Below are 25,372 nucleotides of genomic sequence, written 5' to 3'. Positions count from 1 at the left end.
CCTTGGAAGGAGCAGAGGGGCCTTTTAGGAGTTTCATGTCTCAGTCCTTGGTGGAGAAGCTTCTCACATCTCAGTCTGTCTGTCACGGTGGTTGTAAAACAGGTGAGGGTCTTCTGTGGGAGACCACCCAAAATTCAGGAGAAGTCCAGCCAGGCCGAGAGATGGGACAGCTTCCAGAGCTGCTATTGTTGCAAACGGGGCACAGTGCCCTCTTCTTAGCATACAGCAAACACACTTGTGAAAACAATAGCTTAACACTGAGCTTTCAGGTCTCAGGGCCCTTGGCATGTGACTTTTCTCCTTCAGAGCCAGATATTTTAGACAGGGGGGGGGTCTTCTCTTCAGTGGTCTCCCAAGGACGATCGTGAGGCAGATGAGGGAAAATTTGGACAGACTCTCACACCATGGGCTGCAGGGGGACAGCTGCTTCGCCATTGTCTTACCCACAGGATGCAGGGGAATCTCAGCTCTGGTGCCTGGAGCACTTCCTCCCCCTCCTTCTCCACTGACCTTGATATCTCCATAGCTTTTCTTCTCACATATTCTCACCCCACTCTGGCTGCAATTACATCTGCGCAATAACTTTTCTTCTTAAATATGTTATCACGGAGGCGTTACCACCATTTCTAATTGGGCCAGCCTTGACCAGCAGCACATCCATCTTTGGAGCTGCCAGGGATTGGTTCTGCCAGACATGGGGGAAGCTTTTAGCAGCTTTTCACAGAAGCCACCCCTGTAGCCCCCCCTGCTACCAAAACCAGGCCATTCAAACTGAATACACATGGACAGGGACACCTTCCACTACACCAGGTTGTTCAGAGCCCCATCCAGCCTGTCCTTGGATACTTCCAGGAATGGAATATCCACAACTTCTCTGGGCAACCTATGCCAGTGCCTCACCACCCTCACAGTAAAGAATTTTTTCCCAATATCCAATCTAAATCTACCCTCCTTCGGTTTGAAGCCATTCCCTCTTGTCTTATCACTACATGTACTTGTGAAATGTCCCGCTCTGGCTTTCTTGTAGTCATCCTTTAGGTACAGGAAGGCTGCTCTAAGATCTCCCCAGAGCCTTTTCCAGGCTGAACAGCCCCAGCTCTCTCAGCCTATCTTCATAGGAGAGGTGCTCCAGCCCTCTGATCAGCTCTCTGCTGTGTTTGCATCAGCAGGTCTACATCCTTATTTTGAGGGCCCTAGAACTGGATGTAGTACTCCAGGTGGGGTCTCAGAAGAGCAGAGCAGGGGGGCAGAGTCACAGAATGGTTGAGGTTGGAAGAGACTGCAGTGGATCATCTGGTCCAACCCCCTTGCTCAAGCAGGGTTATTCCAGAGCACATGGCACAGAATTGTATCCAGACAGTTCTTGAATACCTCCACTGAGGGATACTCCACAACCCCTCTGGGCAATCTGTTCCAGTGCTCAGTCACCCGCACAGTAAAGAAGTTCTTCCTCATGTTCAGGTGGAATTTCCTGTGCATCAGTTTCTGCCTGTTGGTTCTCATCCTATTGCTTGGCACCACCAAGAAGAGCCTGGTCCATCCTCTTGATGATACTCTCTTCAGATACAGATACACATTGATGAGGTCCCCCTTCAGTTCTCTTCTTAAGGCTGAACAGGCCCAGCTCCTTCAGCCTTCTCTGATAAAAGAGATGTTCCAGTCCCTTAATCATCTTTGTCACCCTCCACTGGACCAGCGTCAGGAGCTCCATGTATCTCTTGTACTGAGGAGCCCAGGATGGGACTCAGCACTCCAGATGCCATCTCACCAGGGCTGAGTAGATGGGCAGGACCATCTCCCTTGACCTGCTGGCAATGCTCTTCTTAATGCACCCCAGGATCCCATTTGCCTTCTTGGCCACAAGGGCATTGCTGGCTCATGGACAGCTTGTTGTCCACTAGGACCTCCAGGTCCTTCTCTGCAGAGCTGCTTTTCAGCAGGCCACCCCCAGCCTATACCGGTGCCTGAGGTTATTCTTCCCCAGGCACAGGCCCCTGCATTTGCCTTGGTGAACTTCAGACAGTACTTCTCTGCCCATCTCTCCAACCTGTCGAGGTCCTTCTGAATGCCTGCACAGCACTCTGGGGTATTGGCCACTCCTCCCAGCTTTGTGTTGTCAGTGAACTTGCTAAGGAGGGATCTACCACTTCATCCAAGTTATTGGTGAACAAGTTAAACAATAGTGGGCCCAGTATTGAACCTTGGGGGATATCACTAGTGACAGGCCTCCAACTAGACCCTGTGCCACTGATTACAACTGTCTGGGATCTGCCATTCAGCCAGTTCTCAATGCACCTCTGTCCACTCATCCAGTCCACATTTCCTGAGTTTGCCTATGAGGATGTTGTGAGAGGCAGTTCTGAAAGCCTTGCTGAAGTCAAGGTAGACAATATCCACTGCTCTCCCCTCATCCATCCATGTAGTTATTTCATTGTAGAAGGCAATCAGGTTGGTCAAGCATGATTTCCTTTTAGTGAATCCATGCTGACTACTCCTGATCAACTTCTTGTCATCCATGTGGATAGAGATGGCCTCCAGAATGAGGAACTCCATTACCTTTCCAGGGATTGAGGTGAGGCTGACTGGCTGGTAGCTCCCTGGGTCCTCTTGATTGCCCTTTGTGAAGACTGGGGTGACATTTGCTTTCTTCCAGTCCTCAGGCACCTTTCCTGATTGCCACAACTTTTCAAAGCTGATTGTGAGCAGCCTTGCTCTGGTGTCCATCAGCTCTCTCAGCACTCGTGGATGCATCCCATCAGGGCCCATGGACCAGTGAATATCAAGTTTGTTTAGGTGTTCTCTGACCCAACTCTCCTTGACCAAAGGAAGGTCTTCCTTCCAACATTCCTTTACCCTGGTCTCCTGGGTCAGAGATCCCTGAGGGCTGGTCTTGTCAGTGAAGACTGATGCAAAGAAGACGTTCAGTAACTTTGCCTTCTCTGCATTCTCTGTCACCAGGGTCCCCTCTTCATTTACTAATGGTCTCACATTATCCTTAGTTTTCCTTTTGTTACTGATGTATTGGAAGAAGCCCTTCTTGTTGTCCTTGACATCCTTGGCCAGATTTAATTCCAGATGGGCCTTGGCCTTTCTTGTCTCATTTCCACTTACTCTGATAACCTCTTTATATTCAGTCCAAGTGGCCTGACCCTGCTTCCATCTCCTGTGTTTCCTGCTTTTTCTTGGGTCCCCTTTGCCTGATTTCTTGCTCATTGGGATGTACCATTCTTGAGCCAGGAGGATATCAACCAAGTCTTTTGGACTCCTCTTCCCTGTAGGGCTTATTCCCATGGGATTCTTCCAAGAAGATCCCTGAAGAGGCTAAAGTTAGCGCTCCTGGAGTCCATGGTTACAATCTTACTTGCTGCCCTGCTTCTTCCTCGCATGATACTGAGACAGAGTAAAGATCCATTCTGAATTAGGTGAAGTGTCTAAGAGAGGTGAAAAGTCTGTGAGGCCAAAGCTGAAGGAAAAACTCGCATGCCGAGACAGCAAGGAGACAGAGAAAGAAAAACAGAAAAGACCACAAGGTCGATTTGCCCCCGACTTAGAAATTCCTTTGATAAAGAAGAACTGGTGCTAAATGTCACACAGAATGAATATGTATGAACTTATTGTGAAACTGTATGCATATGCATTTAGAAGGGGGATAAAAGAAGACCCGAGGTCTTCAGAAGTACGCATGCCTTGTTGGGGGACTTGTGTCCGGCGCGCGTCGTAAATAAACATACCGGGCTTTACAACTTTTATAAAGTTGTGAAGTTTCTTCTTTTCTCCGCAAAACAATACTGAACTTGTCAATCTCATGGTCACTACAGCCAAGGCTGCCCCCAACCTTTACATCTCCAAAATGGCCTTCCCTGTTTATTAGTATGAGGTCAAGCAGAACATAACTCTGTTACCAAAAATTTGGTAAAATAAAAATCTCCTTAACACCAATGTAGCATTAAGAAGCAGGCATTCTTTATTTGGCTGGATGCATGAGGGGATAGCTCCTCCTAAAGTTGAGCACAGTGAGTACAGGAAAGTTTCTGTTTATATACTGTATTTTACATACATATTCATTGATTGTCCCAGAATAAACATACATATGATAATAATTTTCCAGAAATCATTAACACATTTTCCCTCCCCTTTACACATGTGTTCTTTTGTCCTGGGGGTCTCTGGTGGTCTCTAGTGATTGAGGGACCCCAATGTAATACCTGACCTGGTCAAGTTGGCAGGGCACTGGGACCGGTGAACTTCCAATTCTCCTTCTTACACAATGGGCATTGTGCAGTTCTGTAGGCCAGTGGGTTTTGAAGAACAAGCATTGTCTTAGCTCACCAGGTGTAGACAATTTTTCATCTGGTAACATTCCCCCCTTTGAGGCTTGTGAAGCTTGTCTTTTTAAGCCTTCATAAGCTTCACTTTGATTTTTAATAACATTGTATAAGTTCCTTGCATTGCATTAGCAATCATGTTTTTTATGCAACCTAAAGCAAACATCGTAATCACAATAATTACTATGATCACAATTATGCTTTGCAAAAATGAGGCCAACCAACCACTCAGAGAAAATGCAAGTCCTTTAAATATTTTATTTAACCAGTTACTTTCTAATTTTGTCCCTAATTTTCTGCTAGATGCAGCAACTAATTTTATCCTCTCTATCTGATCATCCAATTTAGCAGTCACATTCAGAATGTGCACACAACAAATACTGTTGTTTAAATTCAAGTATCCACATACTCCATGTTCATGTAGTAGCAATAGATCTAAAGGCAATCTGTTTTTTAAGGTCATTTTAGTTGTGCCTTGCAATTGGTCATTTATTTCAGCAAACCCCAATTGAGTTGTATTTGCTAAAGCTTCCATTTGTAGAGTCAAATTGTGTATAGCTAGTCTGTTCCTAAAGGTAAATATTTGAGGAGTAAAGATGGATTTTTATATCCATCCCACTATAGTTTTCCTATCCTTCTCACATGTGTTCCCAGATTTTTGTCAAATTGCTGACTAAAGTTCCCCATGGAACTGGATTTTCTGCAGAGGTTGGTATTGGTAAACAAGCTGTTATAGAAGTTACATTCTGTAATCTGACTTAAGGACCATATTCCCCTTCCAATAATTTAAGGTCATAGTTTCTATTATTATAAATATGCAATTATTTATCATCTTCATCTAGGTCCAATAAATAGCATCCCCCTAGAAAATCACATTCTATACCTAAAACTATAGGATTTAGATGAAAAATCTCCAAGGTGTTAGTCAGTCTTGTTTCTGCTGTGTTTAATGTGTGGTTGCTGGTTTTACCCACATGTGATGAAGTCAGGGTTTGATTCCTTTTACCTTGAGTGCAGTGTAGGTTACCAGGAGGACTTGATATGGTCCCTTCCACTTCTCCTGGATTGGTCCAAAATTCAAGGTTCTGATGCACACTGTATCTCCCGGTCAGAAAGGATGTACAGGCAAGTCTAGCCCCAATGATCTGTTGACAGTGTTGTACCTTTTAAGACTTAAAAGAGTTAGTTCCAGTGCTATTAAATATTAATTTCAGCAAGTCTTTTGAGACTTCCCTTGCCTTGTTGGTACAACATGGGAAAGCTTCTGGCCATCCAGAAGAAGTATCTACCAATACCAAAATGTACCAGTTCCCAGTCTGCCTGGGCAGTTCTTCAAAATCAATTTCCCAATTATCACCTAGTGAATTCCCCTGTTTTACTATCCCAACAGTGGCCTTTTTCCTTTCTTGGGATTATTTTGCAAAATAAATCACACATTTTTCAACAACTAATCTATTATTTTCAGTCATCTTTGTGCTAACTATGTTCCTTGATAAACTAGTCACCATATTTTCTATTTCCTAATGTGTTTCCTGATGTTTTAGTTCTGTTATCTTATACATTAATTGTGGAGGTACAATTACCTGCCCACATGAGGTTACCAATCACCTGCTGGGATTTCCCATAGCTTCTAATGATGGGGCTAACTGCCTGTCCTGGTTGCTATAATTTTGTTTTGTTCCCAGACATTCAACTTTTTGCTAGGTATTAGTGCAAGGATACCTTTTTCAGCAACCTCTTTAGTTGTTTTGTCAGCTAATTGATTCCCTGTATTAACTGGGGAGTCTCCAAACTGATGGGCTTTATAAGGGCATCATGGCCACTTCTTCTGAGTTTTGCACACTCTGTAGTAGTTTACTAATTTCTTCTTTGTACTTAATAGGAGACTTCTGTGCCGATAACAATCCCCTTTCCTTCCATTTTGTTTCATGGATGTGTATTATTCCAAAAACATATTTTTAATCAGTCCATCTGTTTACTCTTTCAGTGATTTCTAGCACTCATTGTAAAGTCATTACTTATGCTTTTTGTGCTGATGTGTTAAAAGGTAAAGCCTGGCTTCTATTGTCTGAGTCGAGGTTCCCACTGCATATCCAGCTGCCCATTTTCTGTTTCATACCATGCTGCTCCCACTGGTGTATAGGTGCAGTTCCTGGTCCTGGATGGGATTGCTCTTGAGATCCAGTCTGCCAGAACACACTTGTCTAACCAGGCAGTCATGGTACAAAGGTCTCTGGGCTTCTTCTGAAGCCTGAAGAAACATGGCTGAGTTCAAAGCAGTGGTTACTTTAAGCAGCTCAACATTATCCTGCTGGTGATGTCCTGTCTTCCTTTTTGTTCCAATTGTTTGGACGGGCTGCTTCCATGACCCCAAATGCTGCACCAGTCCCCCTAGTGCCAGGTGCATCTTTTCATGCCCAAATAACTCAAATGGTTTGGTTCAAATGTGAGAGTCACAGTGCAGGCATTGTCATTAAGGTTCTTTTAGGGCTTCAAAGACCCTCTGACTTTCAGGAGTCCATACCAGGTATTTTCCGGTGGAGGATCATACAAGGGTTTTGCCAGTACTCCCTAACTGTCAATCCATAACTGACACCATCCGGCCATACCTAAGTAGGCTTGTAGTCCTTTGCTCTGGCGTCTGACAAACAGCTTCTTTTCGGCTGCTTCCCAAGCTTTTTTTTCCCTGCAAGATCTCAAAACTAAGATATATTACTGCTTTGCTTGAAGCCTTTACCCAGCTCCTTGGCTTAGAGGGCACTAAACCTGTTTGTTAATAGCGAGTCTTCAGGAGGAAAAAGAGAATTCTTCATTGTACAGAGTGGTTAGTTTCCAGCATTCTTTTGACTTTGAATTTCTTGAGACATGGTACAGAGCCTGCGTGCATCTCTAATGTAGAAGGGGGCTGAAACTCCTGAGTCTGTAGGGTCTCTGAGAATATCCTATCACTTTCTCATCTTTATGAACACTTTGCAGTCTGATTGCTTCCTCACATAACTCCTTGACCTGGTGACATAGCTCCCTGACAGGGACACACCTTCTGCAGAGGAGATGACTCAGCCCCAGCTTCCCAGATAGGCATCAGGCACTCCTTACAACCAGAGGCCTGCAGAGCTACATGTACTGTCAGGAGGTCTGTCACTGGTGCAGCAACTCCAACAGCCACTGGGGAACAAGCTCTACAGTGTCATCACCATAACGTTGGGAGCTCACACTAGTAAGACTGGGAAAGAAAGGGCTTCCCTTGCCCCTTGGCATTAACTGGTGCTCCTATTTCCTGCTCTCTGGTACTGCTACTATGTTTGCCCTCCTATTGAGAGGAGCCCTTCCTTGTCAACTACAGTGCAAACTGCTGCACCCCACCCTGGCTGACATGCCATGTCCTGTTTGACCCCTCTGTTTGCTATGCTTCTGGTCTCTCGTGCTCCCTGGAGGCTCCTGCACCTGAGCTGTTCACCTCTGTGAGTGACAGACTGAGCTTAAATCAGCTGCTGTCACTCCTGGCCCGGCCCGTGCTGAGTCAGCTGCTGTTGTTCAAGCTCCACATGTGTCTTGACGGTCTCCTGGGGTTACCCTGCCTTTAGAAACTCACTGATTGCTGCAATCTCCTGCTCTGCTGCAGGATGTGCCTGCACAAGAGCTGTTTGCTCCCTCAACCTGCTAGCCATGCTTTGATGCAGCCCAGGACACAGTTGGTTTCTGGGCTGTGAGTGCAGATTGCTGGTTCATGTTGAGCTTCCCATCAATCACCACCCCCAAGTCCTTCTCAACAGGGCTGCTCCCAATGCATTCTCTTCCGCGCCTGTACTTGTGTTTGAGATTGCCTCAACCAGATGCAGGACCTTGTGCTGCCGTTGAGTTAGGAACATCAAGGAAAAGACAACACAGACTCCAATGCTTCTTAGAAGGCATGAAGCAAGGTTTATTAGAAACTGCACATATTTATAGACAGGATAGTTCACCCAGAACCTGATTGGTCCTTAAACAACACCATTCACACCATTGGTTAATTAGGAACAACACGTTATTTTATCTTACCATAAGCATCATGTACAAACATTCCACATGTTCACAAACACCAGGTGGAGAGATTAAGATAAGAATTGTTTTAATTCTTTCTCTGAGCTTTCTTGCAACTTCCCCAGGATGATGCGTGGGAAAGTTATCTGTTTCTCTCTCTGACTAAACTGTCAGCATCCACAGCCTGGCACTTGGCCTTGTTGAACTTCATGGGGTTTGCACAGACCCACCTCTCAAGCCTGTCCAGGTCCCTCTGCATGCCATTCCTTCCCTCCAGCGTGTTGACTGCACCACACAGCTCAGGGTCATTGGCAAACTTGCTGAGGATGCACTCAATCCCACTGTCCATGTCACTGACACAGATGGTAAATAGTGCTAGTCCCAACACTGACCCCCGAGGACACCACTTTTCACTGGTCTTCACTTGGACATCAAGCTGTTGACTGCTACTCTTTGAGTGTGACCATCCAGCCAATTCCTTATCCACTGAGTGGTCCACCCATCTGTCATGGTTTTGCCCTGGCACAGAGCCAGTGCCCCCATGAGAATACCCTCTCCCTGGTGTCTGCTGTGAGATGTGACCAGGAATGAGCAAAGCAGGCTCCAGCTTAGAAATAAAGAAAACGTTATTAACTAAACTACAAGAAAAGAAGAAAAAAACTATAAGGGAAAAGAAAAAAAAATTGGAAACCTTACAAAAGCACCTTCCTCCTCCCCCCCCACCATAATTTCCCAATGCCATACATTCCCCCAAATCACCAACTCTCAGTCCAGCACCACCCTTTAGAATACTCAATCCTCAGTTCATGAAGAGGAGTCCTTCTTGCACCATAGGCTTCCCTTGGAAACACGCTGAAGCCTCGTGTGCTTCCATGTCACTCAGCACCGCCCAGAAAATCCTTTTGCCATCGTGACATCTTCCCTTCCATGCCCAGTGCTCTCACCACTGTGCATGGACCAGAGCTGCTTTTAGGGTTGTCTTTTAAGGATGCCTTGTCTCACTCCAAAAAAAGGCCCAGTCTCTCCTTCAGGACATCTGTCCCCCCCCATTTTTTCACCCCCTGGGGCCGAGGGGTACCCACACTGAACCCTCCTGGTTCTGAGGCACTACCTCCCCCTAAATGCAGTCTCTGTGTCACACGGGAAAAAAAATGGTTCCGTCCATGAACACACAAGAAAAGTCCAGCCAAAAGGCCACTCCATCATCTCTCTGCCCACTCAAGAGTCTTCTCCACTTCCCTCGTGGCCCATTCCCTCTTTTCTCATCTCTTATCTCTCTTCTCATTCAGCTCCAGGAGGATCAGCATTTGTAAGGTTTCTATCATGCAAGAAAAGGGTTAAAAATTTCAGTCTCTGCCTGTCCCAGAGCTTCAGCACTCCCACGCTGCCCTGCCAGGCACCTTCTCCCCCCTTCTCCTCCTGGGCCGGCTGCTATCACATTCCGTCGCCGGCTGTCCCTCTCTCTCTCCTGGGGGGGGGGGTGGCTGCCCGATGTCTCTTGGTGCTCTTCCACCCTTCCATCCTCAAGGGCCTCCTCACCCCCCCATCTCTGTCCAGCCCCAGGCCTACCACATGGCTGCCCCTCCCCCACCCAGCAGCAGCAGCTGGACGGGGGAGGGAGATCCGACCTCTTTCCCTCAAAGTTCCAAGAGAAACTCCCAGGGACGAAGCTCTGCTTTTAACCCCTGTGTTCTCAGAGGTGTGTCCAAACCCCACTGGCCACATCAGGTGCCAATATCAAAATCTGAGCACCCATTGGTTTGACCACAGCATCCCAGAATTCCCACTTCTTCCTGGTCAAACCAGCACACCATCAAATCCCAATCTTTCTAGTTAAGAGCCCACGATGTCATGTGGGATTCTGCCAAATGCTTTGCACAAGTCATCTCAGGTAGTGCTTCTGGTAGGAGCAGAAACAAAACTGGTCTAGTGGAAAGTGTCCCTGCCTGTGGAGTAGAGGATTTTTGAAGGTCCCTTCCAACCCAAACAATTATGTGATTCTAAGATATAGTCCTGTTCTAGCTTATATTGCTAGGTTTTAATTTGTTTGTTTGGTTCTCTTTCAGTATCCTGTGGAACACCCAGACAAATTCCTCAAATTTGGCATGACCCCATCTAAAGGGGTTCTGTTCTATGGGCCACCTGGTTGTGGTAAGACACTCCTGGCCAAAGCCATTGCTAATGAATGCCAGGCAAACTTCATTTCCATCAAGGGGCCAGAATTGCTCACTATGTGGGTTGGTGAGTGAAGCCAACGTGCGTGAGATCTTTGACAAAGTAAGTATTTCTTCTACTCCTTGTGCTATGTTTGTGCTGAGGTACTCCCAAACCCTCTACTGCACCCATCTTACTTGGCCTGGTTTTGTTTTCCCTGCTTGCACTGAGAGCAGAGGCTGCTTTTCTGATGTTAGGGTATTGTCTTGGTTTGAAAGACAAGTGTTTGCTAAGGAAGACAAGAGCCTCTCTTGGAATGGAAAATGCAAATTCCTTTCTTCCAAATTATTATAATTTTGAAATTAAGGGGCTCTCAGGCAACGATATGAGAATAGTAGTAACAGTTCTTTACTAGTATGTATAAATTAAAAAAACCCTACAACTTAATAGGAGAATTAAAATAAAATGCAGTAGTACAAAAAACACTGTCAGTGTCAGAATACACCTACCTTGTTGGTCAAGGTGTTGGTAGAAGTCTGATTAAGTGGTGGCTGCAGTACTCCTGGAGTGACAGATGTGGTTCTGTTGAAGCAGTGATCCTGTAGAAGGGTGTAGTTTTCCTCTGAAGGTCCAGTGGTGTTGTAGAAGGGTCTGGTCTTCAGGGAATTTAGTTGAAAAAGGCTGACTGTGGTGTTCAAAATCTCAGATTATATCCAGCTATGAATGCTTGGCTCCTCCCCTTGGGTGGAGCATCTCACAATGGGATGGTGTAATTTTATCAGTCATGCTGTGAGACTCAATGGCTCATTAACAGAAGATATCCCCCTGGAGGGAGGATGGGTTGTGGAAGAGATAAAGAATACTGCCCCACCTGGTTCTAACAGATGGTAATAGAATACATACTTTTGGTTACACCTTGCATTGCAATTCAAGACAGGTATTTATTCTCTTTTGCAATATAGCTATTTAGATGGTTTTCTCCTACTGGAATTTGTATCTGTTGGTACAGGATTATAAATGCCCCAATGTCTTAGCAGTGAGGTTAGCATTAGGATGGCATAGATATTCACTGCATCCCTGAAAACTTATTTGAACACCTCATTAGCCATCACCTTCTACAGTTTTTTAAAGGATGTTATGGGTTCTTCTTTTTCTACAATTGGACTAAATGATCATTGTAGGCCACTTCAAACTGAAATTCTTCTCTTCTCTTCTCTTCTCTTCTCTTCTCTTCTCTTCTCTTCTCTTCTCTTCTCTTCTCTTCTCATATATATATGGCTTGCAAAGGAGCCCACTTCCACTGCCCAGTTTCCCTGTAGATGGTGTGACCTCCTGTCCCAGGAGGTTATCTGCATGGATTATCTTGGGAATCCTCATTCCTGTGGTCAGGGAAGGTGCTGAAAGAGCAAAGTTGGTAAGAGAGTGAGACAGAAAAATTTAGGTTGAGAGGGAACCTCAGAGGCTATCTGGTTCAGCTGTTTGTCCAGAGCAGGGAGGTAGCTTGGAAATTCAATCAGATTGCTCAGGACTGTCTTGGTTTGAAAGACAGGTGTCCACCAAGGAAGGTGGGAACCTCCTCTGGGATGGAAAATACGACCCCCTTCCCTCCAAATTACTATGACTTTGAAATTAAGGGGCTCTCAGGCAAAGATATGGGGAAAAGAATAACAGTTCTTTACTAATATGTATGTGTATAACAAGGCAAATAAACAAAACCAGAAAACCCAGTAAATGCCTTCTGTCGGCTGTCAAGCACTTTCCCCTTTGGTGTAGTTACAGTCACGGCCGACAGGGGCACTGTTGACTCCTGGCTGGGCAGGGCAGGTGCAATAATTCACTCGCGGCTGCAGGAGGCACTGTGGCATGAGCTCAGCTGTCTCTCACGTGGGTAATGGCGGGCACAGCCGGCAGAAGAGATGGAAAAGGGGCTTCCTTTACAAACTCACACGGGGGCAGTCAGTCCCGGTGCCCCTCCGGATAGCAAAATGAGCTGTAGAAGGAACCTCACAAGCAGCAAGCTGGAATGGCAGGGACAAGCAAACCCGGGATAGCAAAGAGAATGTAACAGAAACTCCAGAGCTGTAGCAGGAGCCGCGGGGTGTCCTGGTAGGCACAGTGCTGGGTTGCAGTGTAGCGAAAACCCCAGAGCAGTGGCAGAAAAATGGTGGGGCTGGGCAGCAGTAGCTGGGCTTCCCAACACTGCCAGGAGAGGCTCCCTTGGAGGGGGAGGGGCTCGGGGTCCTGGGTTTTCCCCTGAGGCACCTGAGTAGATGGTGAGGGTTCTTTCCAGAGAGATAGGGTGTTAATAAGGTCTCAGTGCGACAGCCACTCCTACAAGCAAAAGCCTCACTTGCGGTAGGAGAGAACAGTAACGGGCTGGACTCTGTAGAGGCATCAACTGTTCCCTCTGATCCCAAGCACAAGAGAGAGGGAGAGGAGTTGAGCCCAGCCCCTCACCCCCAGGCCAAAATATCGAAGTATCTCTGCCCTTCCCAAGAGAAAACCCCTCAGGTAAGAGAGTAACCAGCTGCACCCTTCCCTCTCCTCCTCCTCCCAGCTACATCTTTTGTCTCTCAAGTATTGGTGGTTATTGTCTCTTAGCAACAAATGGGACAAAATTCCATGAGAGAAAGGAAAAAAAGAAAAAAAAGCAAGCAACCTAACCACCAACAAGGGCCCTGTGTTATGAGCATGTGCTAAGGATGGAGAATCCCTGACCTCTCTTGGCTCTGTGCTAGTGTTTGAGCTCTCACATTGTGAAGATTTCCCCCCCCCCCCCTTATTTCTAACTAGCATTTTCTTTGCAGCCATTTGTGTCTCTGGTCTTTCATCCTTTTGCTGTGCGTGAGAAACAAGGCTCACTCTTTAAAAATTTTTAAAGTTTAATAAGGGATAAAAGGGACAATATCCCGTGCTGGGGTGCTTGGCAAACTGCCAAAAGCACACTTAGCTCAAAAAAATTTTCTTATATACTTTTTCATTACATTGGTTAAATGAATATTCATGAGGATTATACATATTCAAACATTCCTCTGAGTTCTTTTACATGTTCCTAGAATTCTTTAGCTTTATTCGACACTGACCCGTTGTGCAATAGTGTAGTTTTGATTTTTGGGAGTTGTGTATGTCATTTCCTCACAACGTGTATGCCATTTCCTCATAACATCAAACGGGGGATTATTGATAGCCCCAGGGTCAGTTGCAGAAGTCCTTTTCACATCCTTTCTTTCAAAGTTATTTGTGTGGTTCCTTCAATGTTATCTAATCATACAGACAGTTGTAGCTATTTCCACAAAGTTATCTAAGTTATTCTCACTATTGTCAGTCAGTTAAAAATAAAAGCATCGTGCAAGTTAACATTCCATAGTCTCTATTTTAATATTTTGTGAAAGCCTAAACTACAATATATATTTATCACACTAATACATAGATAAGGTACACATGGCCAGGGAAACGGCCACAAAAGCTGACAAATTATATCAAAAACAGGTAAAAAGTGATTACAAACTGTACTACATCAAAATCGTCATTAATAATAATTTGCAAAAGCTAATACATACTAGCGAAAGCAAACAAATACATAGTTATTTATAACACTGTGCATTTTGAAGGAAGATATAGCTCCCTTTTCCCTATAACTCTACATATTAGGTAGCTGAAGACAGATTGGATTTCCCCCTTCCATTTGATATTTCTTACCTACTGATACTCAAGTGCCTAAATGTCTCGGTTTGAGACAAGTTTAGGAGAAAATGTCCTGAAAGGAACGTCTTGTCTGAAGAAGGCAGGTTTTGGCACTCCCTCCCTGTAGTGGGTTGACCACTGGCCAAATGCCATTGCATTCACAAATATTGTCTATTCATCTTCCTCTGCTATAACACTAAAGCTCATGGGGTTGAGATAAGGATTAGGAGAAAATGCTTTAGGGGCATAATAGGCTCAAAATTTTAAAGGGTATAAAGAAAACTTTATTAACAGAACTAAAAGAAGAATGATAAGAACTAAATAAACCTTTAGAACACTTTTCTTCCCCCAGCCCCTCTTTCCTTCTCACTAACAACATAAAGAGATATAACCTGTGATTATCAGTCAGTTTACCACTTCTAAAAAAGAATCTCTTTTCAGTTCATTTAAGGATAGAAGTCTCTTCTGCCAAGCCACAATAAACAGTTTCCTTGTGGTTTTAAGTTCACAGTTAAACAGTCTGCTCGTTAAAAACTTGTTTGCTTTATGAAAGTCCCTCCCACTGACTTACAGTTTTTCCCACAACTGCTCTCAAGGGCCATTTTAGCTACTGGGGTATAATTTTAAGGATGAGCTGTTCTATTACAGAAGCAAAAGTTCTCTTCTGTCTCTGGAAGTAAAAATTCTGTTATTCTATTTCTGAAAGCAAAGGTTCTCCATCTATCTCTGAAAGCAAAGATTCTCTCTTTTCAAGTCAGATCACAGCTTCTTTCAACATCTATATTTTCTAGTTCTCTTCTGAGCTGCAGATGAATGCTGCATCCCCCCCATGTGCTTTATGAATTACAGGGAAATAGTCTGGTGTATTATGTTCTCACCTTGGCTTGCAAAAGGTTTTCAGCTCCAAAACCGGAGCATCTCCTCTCCTTCTTTTTTCTGGGCTTCGGCCCCTCCTTCTTCACTGAACTTGGTGTCGCCCTGTTGTTTTGTTCACGTGCCTTCACCTTTCCTTTTCTCTGACTCGGGAGAAGATTGGTGTCTGTAGGTTTTATCTAAAGTGGAATTTTACAGCACGGAAAGGGTTAATCTCATCCAGGCCCTGCATCTGGGACTTGCATGTTCTGCCTCTTGCTGCTGGTCATCTGATCTTCCCCGACGCTGCACAAGCCGTGCCGGCCCACCTCCGTTTTCTGTTCTTTTGTCTGCAGTGCGGCAGATCAGAAGCAGACAGGCATGCAGTCTCTCACTGGCTGGGCTAGGATGGCGGTGGCCGCTCTGGCCGCATGGCTGTTTTCTGGCCCCCACTGCTCTCAGTTCCAACCATGAGGCCACTTCCTGCGCAGACTGCAGAGCTGCTCACTGGTCTCAGCCACACGATGCCCCGTTGCGCCATGACAGCCCCCAGCAGGACGGCTTGGCAGCTTGTAGCTGTATTGGGCCCGGCCGGGCCCAGAGCCCAGCAGAGCCGGCCTTGCCTGATGACTCTGGGCGGAGCTCAGCAGCAGCAGGATTTCAGCAGCCGCGCTGTGGCCCGGCCTAGCCTGGCCTTCCCCTCCTCCCGCCCGGCAGCCGGGCCATGCGGGCTCAGCCTGGCCTTACCGGGAAGGGTAGAGGGGGAGGGCCTCCACTCTTTTGAAGAAAGCAGGAAATAAGAGAGAACTTTTCACGGTTTCTCCTTGCTTAAATATGGTATTCATAGAGGTGGTTCTAGCTTCTCTAATTGGCTAATTGGTGCATCAGTTATCAAAGCCAACTAGAGTTTGGTTTTGCTAGGCACGGAGGAAGCTGTAATGTTCTTTACAGAGAGAATTACTTCTGTACCTGATGGGTTTTTTCCCTTAACTAAAACCAAGCTCTTTCAAACCACAACACTCTCCCACCACTGATATGAAAGGAATTTCTTGGAGGAAAGTGAAAAAAATGATGTAATGCAGGCACAGGGAAAAAACAAATAATGTTAAATATTAAAACCTTCTTGCTGCGGAAAAAGCTGGTGGATTCAGAGTTTTTTTCTGTAGGTGTGGCGTGGCTCCTCCCAAGGTCCAGAGCCGGAATGCAGCATCCTGGGGCCTCCCCACTGGCTCCCGGCTATGGTCTGTTCTTGGACCAGAGCAAAGCTGAACAGTTCCAGAATGTTATAGATGAGTAATGTAATGGTTGGCTCTCACAACTAAGAGATAGATATTATGTGTATTTTAAGATGTATAGTGATGTTATTGTAATATGTCCTGCCATAGTCCTCTTTCCTCTCCCTCTTGTAATAGCCTTAGTAGTAAAGGCATTTGGAGAGGGCCGGCTTATTACTAGAAGGTGTGGCATAACAACACCTGACCTCCAATCAAGGCAAAACTTTGGGAGGGGCTAAGGGTATAAAAGGCAGAGCATCCATTTTGTAGACTAATATGTGGCTGCTAGTCACGAAGACTCTCAGTGCTGCAATTTTTCCTTATTCAGTCCTTTGTTGTATTTTTTTGTTAAGGTTTAATAAACCTTTTAAAATTTTAAAAGTGAGGGTCATTTCTCACAAATGATCTCCTAGATCGTCCGAGAGATCCTTTAGTTAGACTGATTAAGATAAGACTGAGAACAAGTTGGGAGTCCCCAAAGAGAGAAGGAGGAAATACAGAGATGTCAACAGGTATACCCCCCCAATAACCCACTGAGAAGAAAACAAACCTGGTAGATGTGAAAAATGCCATTCACTTGTGCTAAAATTTTAGAAGTTTAATAGTAATGAAAACAGTAATGAAAATAGTAATAAAAATTAGGACAATAAGAAACAATAAAAAGCAAAGAATTATGGATGTCCAGATGCCTGGCATTTTGCCACACAGCACACCCTGCTAACAAAGGATTACCTCTTAAAAGCAATAACCTATTGCATATTCATGTATCTCATACATTATTCAAACATTCCTTTCACACCAGGGTGTTTCTGCTTAATTTTAGCTTTCCCCCTTCATCTTGTAAATCAATCTTCTTGGTTCCTCGAAGTCTGAGCTTTCCCGATAAGGAGGCAATAATTCTTCTCTTGGGGTCTTGTTGCTGTTATCTCTATCCAGATAGGATAATGCGAAGAATTTCTTGAATATCTTTTCCATTCCTTGAGCTAGTTACAAAAAGTATCTTGCATCACATAGTTTCTACTTTAATATTATCTTATAGCCTAAAAACTATATTTACCACACTACTTAAAAGATATTAATACAGCATAACTTTCCAACATAACACATATAGTAATCATTTTAATATTTGCAAAAAGCCAATATTATAATATATATCTATAACAGTAGAGATGTGACCCCAACACCAAAAGTATGCAATATTATGTAATAAAATACAATAAGAAGGAGATTGAATATATGTGCTAGCCATGGTGTGAGTCAAAAGAAAAGCAGATGTATGGTTTTAACTACTCTACACCCTACTCCATCCAAAGAAAATCCTAGACTCCAGAAAAAAACCCACTAGCTTAGAGTGTACTTTGTTTTCCTCCTCCCTTTTACCACCTCCTGCCTTCTTGTCTCTTTCTCTGTGAATACTATTTTTCGATCTGCTCTTGTAGCAGTGTTGAGTAGTACTGGTAGGTCATTACTGCAGTCACTTTTATTTTAAACCTTACTTAGCTTCTCTGTGAGAGGAAAGAAAGTTGGCAAAGCTTTGCTAAGCTTCTGCTCTTCCCTCGTCGCCCTGAAAAAGCTGAGTCTTACAGTGCACTCTAATGCTCTGTTTCTCTCAGGCAGTTTAGTTTGTGTACATCATCTTAAAAATGTGCCTGAGAAAATCCCTGAAATGCAGTGTTAATTTTTTAACATTTTCCCTGAAATTGTTGTTTTCCAGTTGATTTTGATGTTGAAACCGTTTATTGTAGCTGTTCTCCATACAAAGAAACCTTTAGACAGGTTTACTCTTTCAGTAATTTCTGCAGTTTGTGGTGGTGGTCTTGGTATTTGTGTGCTTCAGTAGTGTTCATCTGGCCACACTTCATTTGGAAATGGAATTCCCAAAAGATGAATGTTTCAGGTTTGAACCCAAAGTATATCTATATTTTATGTTCTTTTGTGTGTCAGAGCTCATGTGCTTTGTTACACTGCAAGGATGCAGATGCTCATGGAATCTCTGGCACTGCTGTAGAAAACTAAATGTATACCTTGTAAAAGTGTACCTTGAGTCAGCACTGACAGCTGTACATCCGGAAGTGATTTTCTGTCAGACTGAACCAAACTTCTTTAGAAAACAGGAGACCTTACATTGATTAGAAGTATCTTTTAGAAATTGCAGTTGTTTTCCACTCAAATTTCCATGCATAACATAGATACCTTTCCCTCTTTCAGTCCCAGATTAAAACTTGATAAAAAACTTTGTTTCAAAGTCACTGTCACCACTGCAGAGAGGCCTGAAGCTTTCCTTACTGTATCTCCAGAGGACTGTGAGCTACCCTCCACAGTAATAAAGGCCACAAATACCCCTCCTCAGTTAAGAAATAAAAGGTGCCCCTTGACAAAACACAAGCTTCCAAGGCAGTGGAGTAAGGCTGTTGTTAGTTCCTACCCCAACATCCCATGATAATGTAAGGGATGAGAAACACCACGTGTACTATGCACTAGCAGTGATCTTTGATAAATCCTTCTAATCCTCTCCTTTGTGCTAGTCAAGCTCCTAGAGAAAACAAGACAGCAAAAAGTGCTCAGTTTTGCCCTTGTAGAGTGAGAGGCAAAAAGCAAGAATCCAACAGTCTCTTTTTGACCTTTCCTTTAAGACAGGCCTGTCTGTTCCCACCCCAAAGGCACAGAGGGTATTCTTTAAACGGTGCCACAATGTCCCACCCATACTTCCCTCTCCAGTCCCCATCCCCACCGTGACATGATCCCACGAGGAGAGACCCACGAGGGCATCTGGGGCAGGAGAGGTTGGAGAGAGTGCTGTACACGTGTGTGCTGGTGTGTACGGCTCTGTGTACACGTGTTTTCTAGTGTGCCCAGATGTGGGTGTACACGTTCTGCTTTGCATAATGTACGTGTGTTAGTGTGCACAGCACTATTCACATAGATTTGCTGACATGTATACGTGATGTGTGCACTGCTGTTTGCACGTGTGTTAAATTGCACACTCTCAGGTGTGAGTGGGTCTATGCGCAGCTCCATGCTTGTGAGTGTGCACAAGTTCTGCAATGTGAGCATGGCTCTGAGTGGGACATGCGTATATTAATGTGTATGACACTGCACATATTGGTGTACTCAAGCTCTATGTGGAAGCAGGTCTTGTGCCTGTAGACACATGTGCATTAGTAGATACTGTACATAGGTGAGTGTCTGTGTAGCACGTGTGCTGGTGTGGCAGGTTAGGTGTACACAAGTGTGTGCTGCTAGCAAGTACTGTAGTGCACAAGAGCTCTTGTGCACGTGAGCAGGTACCTGTGTGTATGTGCACTAGCTCTGAATATGTTCCTGTGTGCACACACAGGCTGGGCACACCCAGGGACATAGCTCTAGATACACAGCTGTGTGCATACGGCTGCTGTCCCACCTGGAAAAACAGACATGTGTGTATATATGTATTTGTGTGTGTGTGTCACTACCTAGCTCTGCTGGCTCGAGTGGCTCCTGGCTGTGTAAACTCTGTTCTTGTAAGGAGAAAAAAATTTCCTCTACATATAAGTTTGCCAAAAAGTTTATGTAAAGTTGTGTATAGTGATTTCCATCAAATTTAATAGTGTTTAAGTTTCCATTAAATCCCTATAAACAGGGGTATCTACAATCGCTGTGATCCACTGCTGTTCTAAGCCACGTTCCCTAAAAACTGCTGCCATCAAAATGGGATGCTAGGCCAAGTACTAAACCTCTCTGTGATTGTAATGTTTCCTAGGCCATAGTTCCCTTATGTCAACAGTAGTAACTACTTTAAGAGTAGTTGAGGCAGTGCTATGTGCATTGTCTTCAGTTTAACCCCTCACTGGGGGGAGGTCCCTGTCAGGTACTACTAACAACTGAATCGGCTGTGTGAACCGCTGAACAAGAGTGGACTCATGTCAACAGAATTAAAGGCCCAGTAAAAGAACCCAAAGAATAGACTATAACACCCAGACTGGGTGAGAGATAACCAAAGAAGCTCAAAGGCATCCAAAAAGTAGAGTCGAGCTTCCACCAGCCAGCTTGAAGATTGTTTTAACTAACACTTTGGGCGGGGAGTTTGAACTGTATAGTTTATGTAATTGTCCTGTTTTAATAGATGGGAATTACAAGCATCTGTTGAGGGGAAGTACACAGGGGAACCGTAAGAGGTATTGGGGCAGTTTCCTTAAGGACCAACAAGTAAAATAAAACAAGAAATAGAGGGCAAGATCGGGTTGGCCCCTCTGTTCGCCACCAAGAAGATTATAGCCCTGCTGCAGGCAGCAATCCCATAGGCATGGTAAGGTAGGGGCAAGAAAGCCATACCAGACTGCCTAGTGGTATTAACATGGAGTAATTGTTCCCATTTGCTTCTTGCAGGCTCGCCAAGCAGCCCCATGTGTGCTCTTCTTTGATGAGCTGGACTCCATCGCCAAGGCCCAAGGTGGGAATATCGGTGATGGTGGTGGTGCTGCAGATCGTGTCATCAACCAGATTCTGACCAAGATGGATGGCATGTCCACCAAGAAAAACGTCTTCATCATTGGTGCCACCAACAGGCCAGACATCATTGACCCAGCCATCCTGCGCCCCGGCCGCCTGGATCAGCTCATCTGCATCCCCCTGCCTGATGAGAAGTCCTGGGTTGCAATTCTTAAGGCAAATCTGAGGAAATCACCAGTTGCCAAGGTAGGATCTGTGCTTTGACTGTGTCTGGCTTTGGTTTGCTGTAAGCTGTACCTGCTCCTCACAAGCTGGGGGTAGAGCAGAGGGCTGGTGACTGCTCCTTACAATCCAGAGCTGGGAAATCTTCAGTCCCTGAAGAATGGAAGTGAAGAAGTAGGGGGAGGCTTGAGCTCTGAGAGTAGGTATTAATAAAGGTAGGTGTTGGTATGTAAGCACAGCAGGTCTTTGTCACATGGTGGAGTTCTGCCCACAGTGTGGGAACAGGAAAGCCTGTTATGGCAAGATGGAAAAGATTCTTGTACTCAGAAAGAAAAGTAAATGTAGAAAACAGGTGGGAAATGGAAACTGAAGAGGAACTAGTGAAGTTAATTGTTGCTGAACTGAATTGTTGCAAGAGCTATGTTCCTTGCATTGGGGTAAGGCAATAATGAAACTGATAGTTAATCAGAAAAAAACAGATGTCAAGTGAGAGCTCAAGCTATTTTATGCCAAGTTTACCTTTTTAGGTGCTGTTGGGAAGGAAAGCTTCAAAGGAGGTTGCAGTACTACTCCCTCAGTTGAAGGGAAGGAGCAGAAGATTGGTTGTCTTGGTCTGCCTGTGTATCATTCCTATTTCTAGTCTGACAGTGTTTCATTTGACTCCTTATGCTGAGACCAAAGTAAATAATATCCTAAATCCACAAGACAAGATGCCTCTTCTTGAGGGTAACCAATGCAGAGGCATTTTTCCCCTTTACTCCACTCTTGTGATACCCCACCTGGAGTACTGTGTCCAGCTCTGGGCCCCCCAGCATAGGAAGGACATGGAACTGTTGGAGCGGGTCCAGAGGAGGCCACAAAAATACTCAGGGGGCTGAAGCTCCTCTGCTATGAAAACAGACTGAGAGACTTAAGGCTGTTCAGCCTGGAGAAGAGAAGGATCTGGGGAGACTTCATAGCAGGCTTACAATACCTACAGGAGGTTTACAGGAAAGATGGGGAGGAATTCTTTGTCAGGGTGTGTAGTGATGGGACAAGGGTGAATGGCTTCAAACTGAAAGAGGGCAGGGTTAGATGGGATACTGGGAAGAAATTTTTTACTGTGAGGGTGGTAAGGCCCTGGCACAGGTTGCCCAGAGAAGTTGTGGATGCCCCATCCCTGAAGTGTTCAAGGTCAGACTGGATAGGGCTCTAAGCAGCCTGGTCTAGTGGAAGGTGTCCCCACCCATGGCAGGAGGGTTGGTACTAGATGATCTTTGAGGTCTCTTCCAACCCAGACCATTCTGTGATTTACAGCTGCTTCCCAGGATCTTACTGGGTGTGTGGGGAGTATGGCCTGCCTTTATATGTGGTTAACTTTTCCCAAAACCAAGAACCTTAACAGCTCATCTTTTCAAAATTGACCAAAGTGGAGGCAGCACCTTTATACCATGAGATCTAAAGACATTTTGTCACCTGAGGATGTAAGGTATAAAGGACAGGCTTCTCTTAGGGGTTGTTCTTTTGTTAGGGTTTTTTTTGGTTTTTTTTTTTTTTTTTGTTTTTTTTTTTTTGTTTTTTTTTTTTTTTTTTTTGTTTTGTTTTGTTTTTGGTTTTTTTTTTTTTTATTGTTGGTTTTGTTTGTTTGGGTTTTTTTCCACTAGGATGTTGACCTGGATTTCTTAGCTAAGATGACCATTTCGGGGGCTGACCTGACAGAAATTTGCCAGCGTGCCTGCAAACTGGCCATCCGCGAATCCATCGAGAGTGAGATCAGGCGAGAGCATGAGAGGCAGACCAACCCTTCTGCCATGGTGAGTGGTACACCGAGCTTTCCCCACTTATGACACAGGCAGCCCACCTTTGCCTGTGCGTGAGGCAGAATGCATTCCTCTTCATAATCCTCAGTTGGGGATGAGTGGGGTCTCAGCAGAGAGCATGGAATGGGAGCATGAGGCCCTCCTGGGGTACCTCACTGTCAGCATTGCTCAGAAAGCCAGCCCCTGATGCAGCCCTGACTTAGTCTGTCACAGTGTCTCTCTCCAGTTCCAGCTTTGGTGGGTATTGGAGCCTCCTGATCTAGTGGGAGGCTGTGTGTGGCTGTTGGACTACAGAGCTTGGGCATGCAGCTCACCTGGTTCCTCTGTCCTGCTGCAGGAGGTGGAGGAGGACGACCCAGTCCCTGAGATATGCAGGGATCACTTTGAGGAAGCCATGCACTTTGCTCGCCGCTCTGTCAGTGACAATGACATCAGGAAATATGAGATGTTTGCACAGACCCTGCAGCAGAGCCGTGGCTTTGGCAGCTTCAGGTAAACATGAGAAGGGCAGTGTGGCTCAGTTAGCCCCAGAACAGAGCATTGAGGCAGCTTTCTGCTGGATTCTGGGTAAAAAATTCCCTCTTACACTGCATTTTCCCTGGCATGTACAGCAGAAAGCTGAGTGTGTGGCAGATGTAGGCTGTGCTGCTGGTTGGTTTTAGCTGCTCTCAGTACTCCTGAAGTCCAACAACCCTTTTTCCTTTAACACAAGTGTCTTGGTTAAGGCAATTTAAGGGGAACACTCTAAAATGAGTTACCTCCCCTTATAGCTTTAAATAATCCCTTTCTACCAATAAAGAGAGACAAACATGAGTAGATATAAGTGAAAAAATAAAAGTTTACTAAAAAAAAACAAAACAAAAAAATAACAGTGATAATCACTAGTTACAAAGTTGCTAAATCTCACAGAGTCCCCAGGAAGAGAAACTCAAAATGGCAGAGTAAACCGTCTGAAGATGGTGCCCTCCACAGACGACTATGTGTGGGGAAACAAAGGGAAAACAGTTTAATCTCCACCCATAAATGGAAAGAAGATCCCCCTAATTGTCCTGTGGAACAATGACAAAATGGCAGAGAGTCCTCTTTCTGGGCTATGCATTTGAGAGAGAGAACAAAGGAATCAATGTGACAAACAAGCATCCACAGTTCCAAAGCTCCCCCCCCCCAAAACAAACAACCGGAGCAGGGGCAAACAAAAAGTAAAACCTGGGAAAACTACTTCTGTCCAAAACGAGTCAATGCTGCCAGGGAGCTGACATAGGCTCTCATGGTGGTTCAGCAAGTTTCCTCTCTCTCTCTCTCTCTCTCTCTCTGCCTCTTCCTTGGCCAGCTGGATCCAGCCAGTGTCGGCACTGCAGCGTCCAAGCCACTGGTGTTGGTGCTGCTGTCTAGGGTCCCTGTTCTGATTGATGGGGGAGAAAAAAAACGGACTTCTGAGCACCTAAGAATGGTAGCCCAACCTCACCTGGCAAAATTCGCTCTGTAGCAGTTTTTGATTGCAAAATGCAGCTTCTTGTGTTGCTACTGTTGCTAGTAGAGGCAAGAGAGAGCTCTGCCTTCATGCCCCAACCTCAAAAAGCCCAAGAATCTCCCAGCCCCACAGTTTCATTTCTGGCCACAGGGTCTTAAGGAGACAGTAACAATCTTTGGGCACAGATGGATATGGACTACAATAACATTTTGGGTTACCCAGGACAAGTGATACCTAGAAGTCATATAAGCCTTTTGCATGATCTGCTGTAAGATTTCATCCCATTCCTCCTGCCTGTCCTACTTGTCACTGGGATTTGGCACAGAGGGAGGGTATGGCACTGAGCTGCAAGGAGGCTTTTTAACAGCATCTCTTCTTTCCTGTCCTGCACTGCTGCATGCAGGTTCCCATCAGGCAAACAGGGCAGTACTGGTCCGAGCCAAGGTACAGGAGGTGGCAGCGGGGGCAACGTGTACAGCGAAGACAATGACGACGATCTCCATGGTTAATGCTCAGCTTGGTGGACCAGCTCCATATCAGGCCACATTGTACAGCAAAAAAAATCCAGTGTTCAGTGGACTCTTAGCTTCTTCATTCTTCAGTCAGAACAGTGTAGCTGCACACCACTTTGTACAGGGAATATTTTCTGCAAACACAAATCCAGAGTGGTGTTCAGTTGAGAGGCAGACAGTGAATTAACAAGGAAGGGAACTGACATAATTTCTGAGAAATTTCTGTGCTAGTTTATGTGGCAGAATCAGCAGCTTTAGTAAAGAATACAATGCTAGCCTGTATTAAAAAAAATCCCACAAAAATGATAAAAAATAAAAGTCCCACAACACTCCTTTGTGTGTGCCTGGTACAGTGTAGTTTGTGTTGTCCCTGTAAACTCCAGGTCTCGTGCTATCTGAACACTCCTCAGTCTGGTGGAGCCTATCTGTATGCATGCTTCCCTGGTGTGTTCGTGGTTGTTTTTCATTATGTCTCTTAGCCCAAGTTAACAGAAGAAATTGGTTTGGCAGTCTGTCTCTTCCCTGCTTCAATTTGGCAGGAAGCACCAACTAAGAGAGCCTGATAGCAGGTATCTCTTGCTTCTCTGATGCTGGCCCTGAGCTGTTGGGTCTCCTGCTGTTTTGGCTCCTC

The 25,372-nt window shown here is 45.0% G+C and overlaps 1 protein-coding gene across 1 annotated transcript in view; it reads left to right on the top strand.

The window, feature by feature from the left end:
* LOC132086145 (transitional endoplasmic reticulum ATPase-like) overlaps nucleotides 1-25,051 on the top strand; it is a 50,856-nt gene extending 25,805 nt beyond the window's left edge. Inside the window, 6 exon segments of the mRNA XM_059491611.1 lie at nucleotides 10,412-10,590; nucleotides 10,592-10,622; nucleotides 20,675-20,983; nucleotides 22,603-22,752; nucleotides 23,096-23,250; nucleotides 24,633-25,051. Of these exon segments, the coding sequence (XP_059347594.1) occupies nucleotides 10,412-10,590; nucleotides 10,592-10,622; nucleotides 20,675-20,983; nucleotides 22,603-22,752; nucleotides 23,096-23,250; nucleotides 24,633-24,738 (930 nt within the window). The 3' untranslated portion in view covers nucleotides 24,739-25,051.
* Nucleotides 25,052-25,372: the final 321 nt, after the last annotated feature.

This window comes from Ammospiza nelsoni, chromosome W (assembly GCF_027579445.1).
Source record: "Ammospiza nelsoni isolate bAmmNel1 chromosome W, bAmmNel1.pri, whole genome shotgun sequence".
Classification (NCBI taxonomy): Eukaryota; Metazoa; Chordata; class Aves; order Passeriformes; family Passerellidae; genus Ammospiza; species Ammospiza nelsoni.
This window is presented reverse-complemented; position numbering and strand designations above follow the sequence as displayed.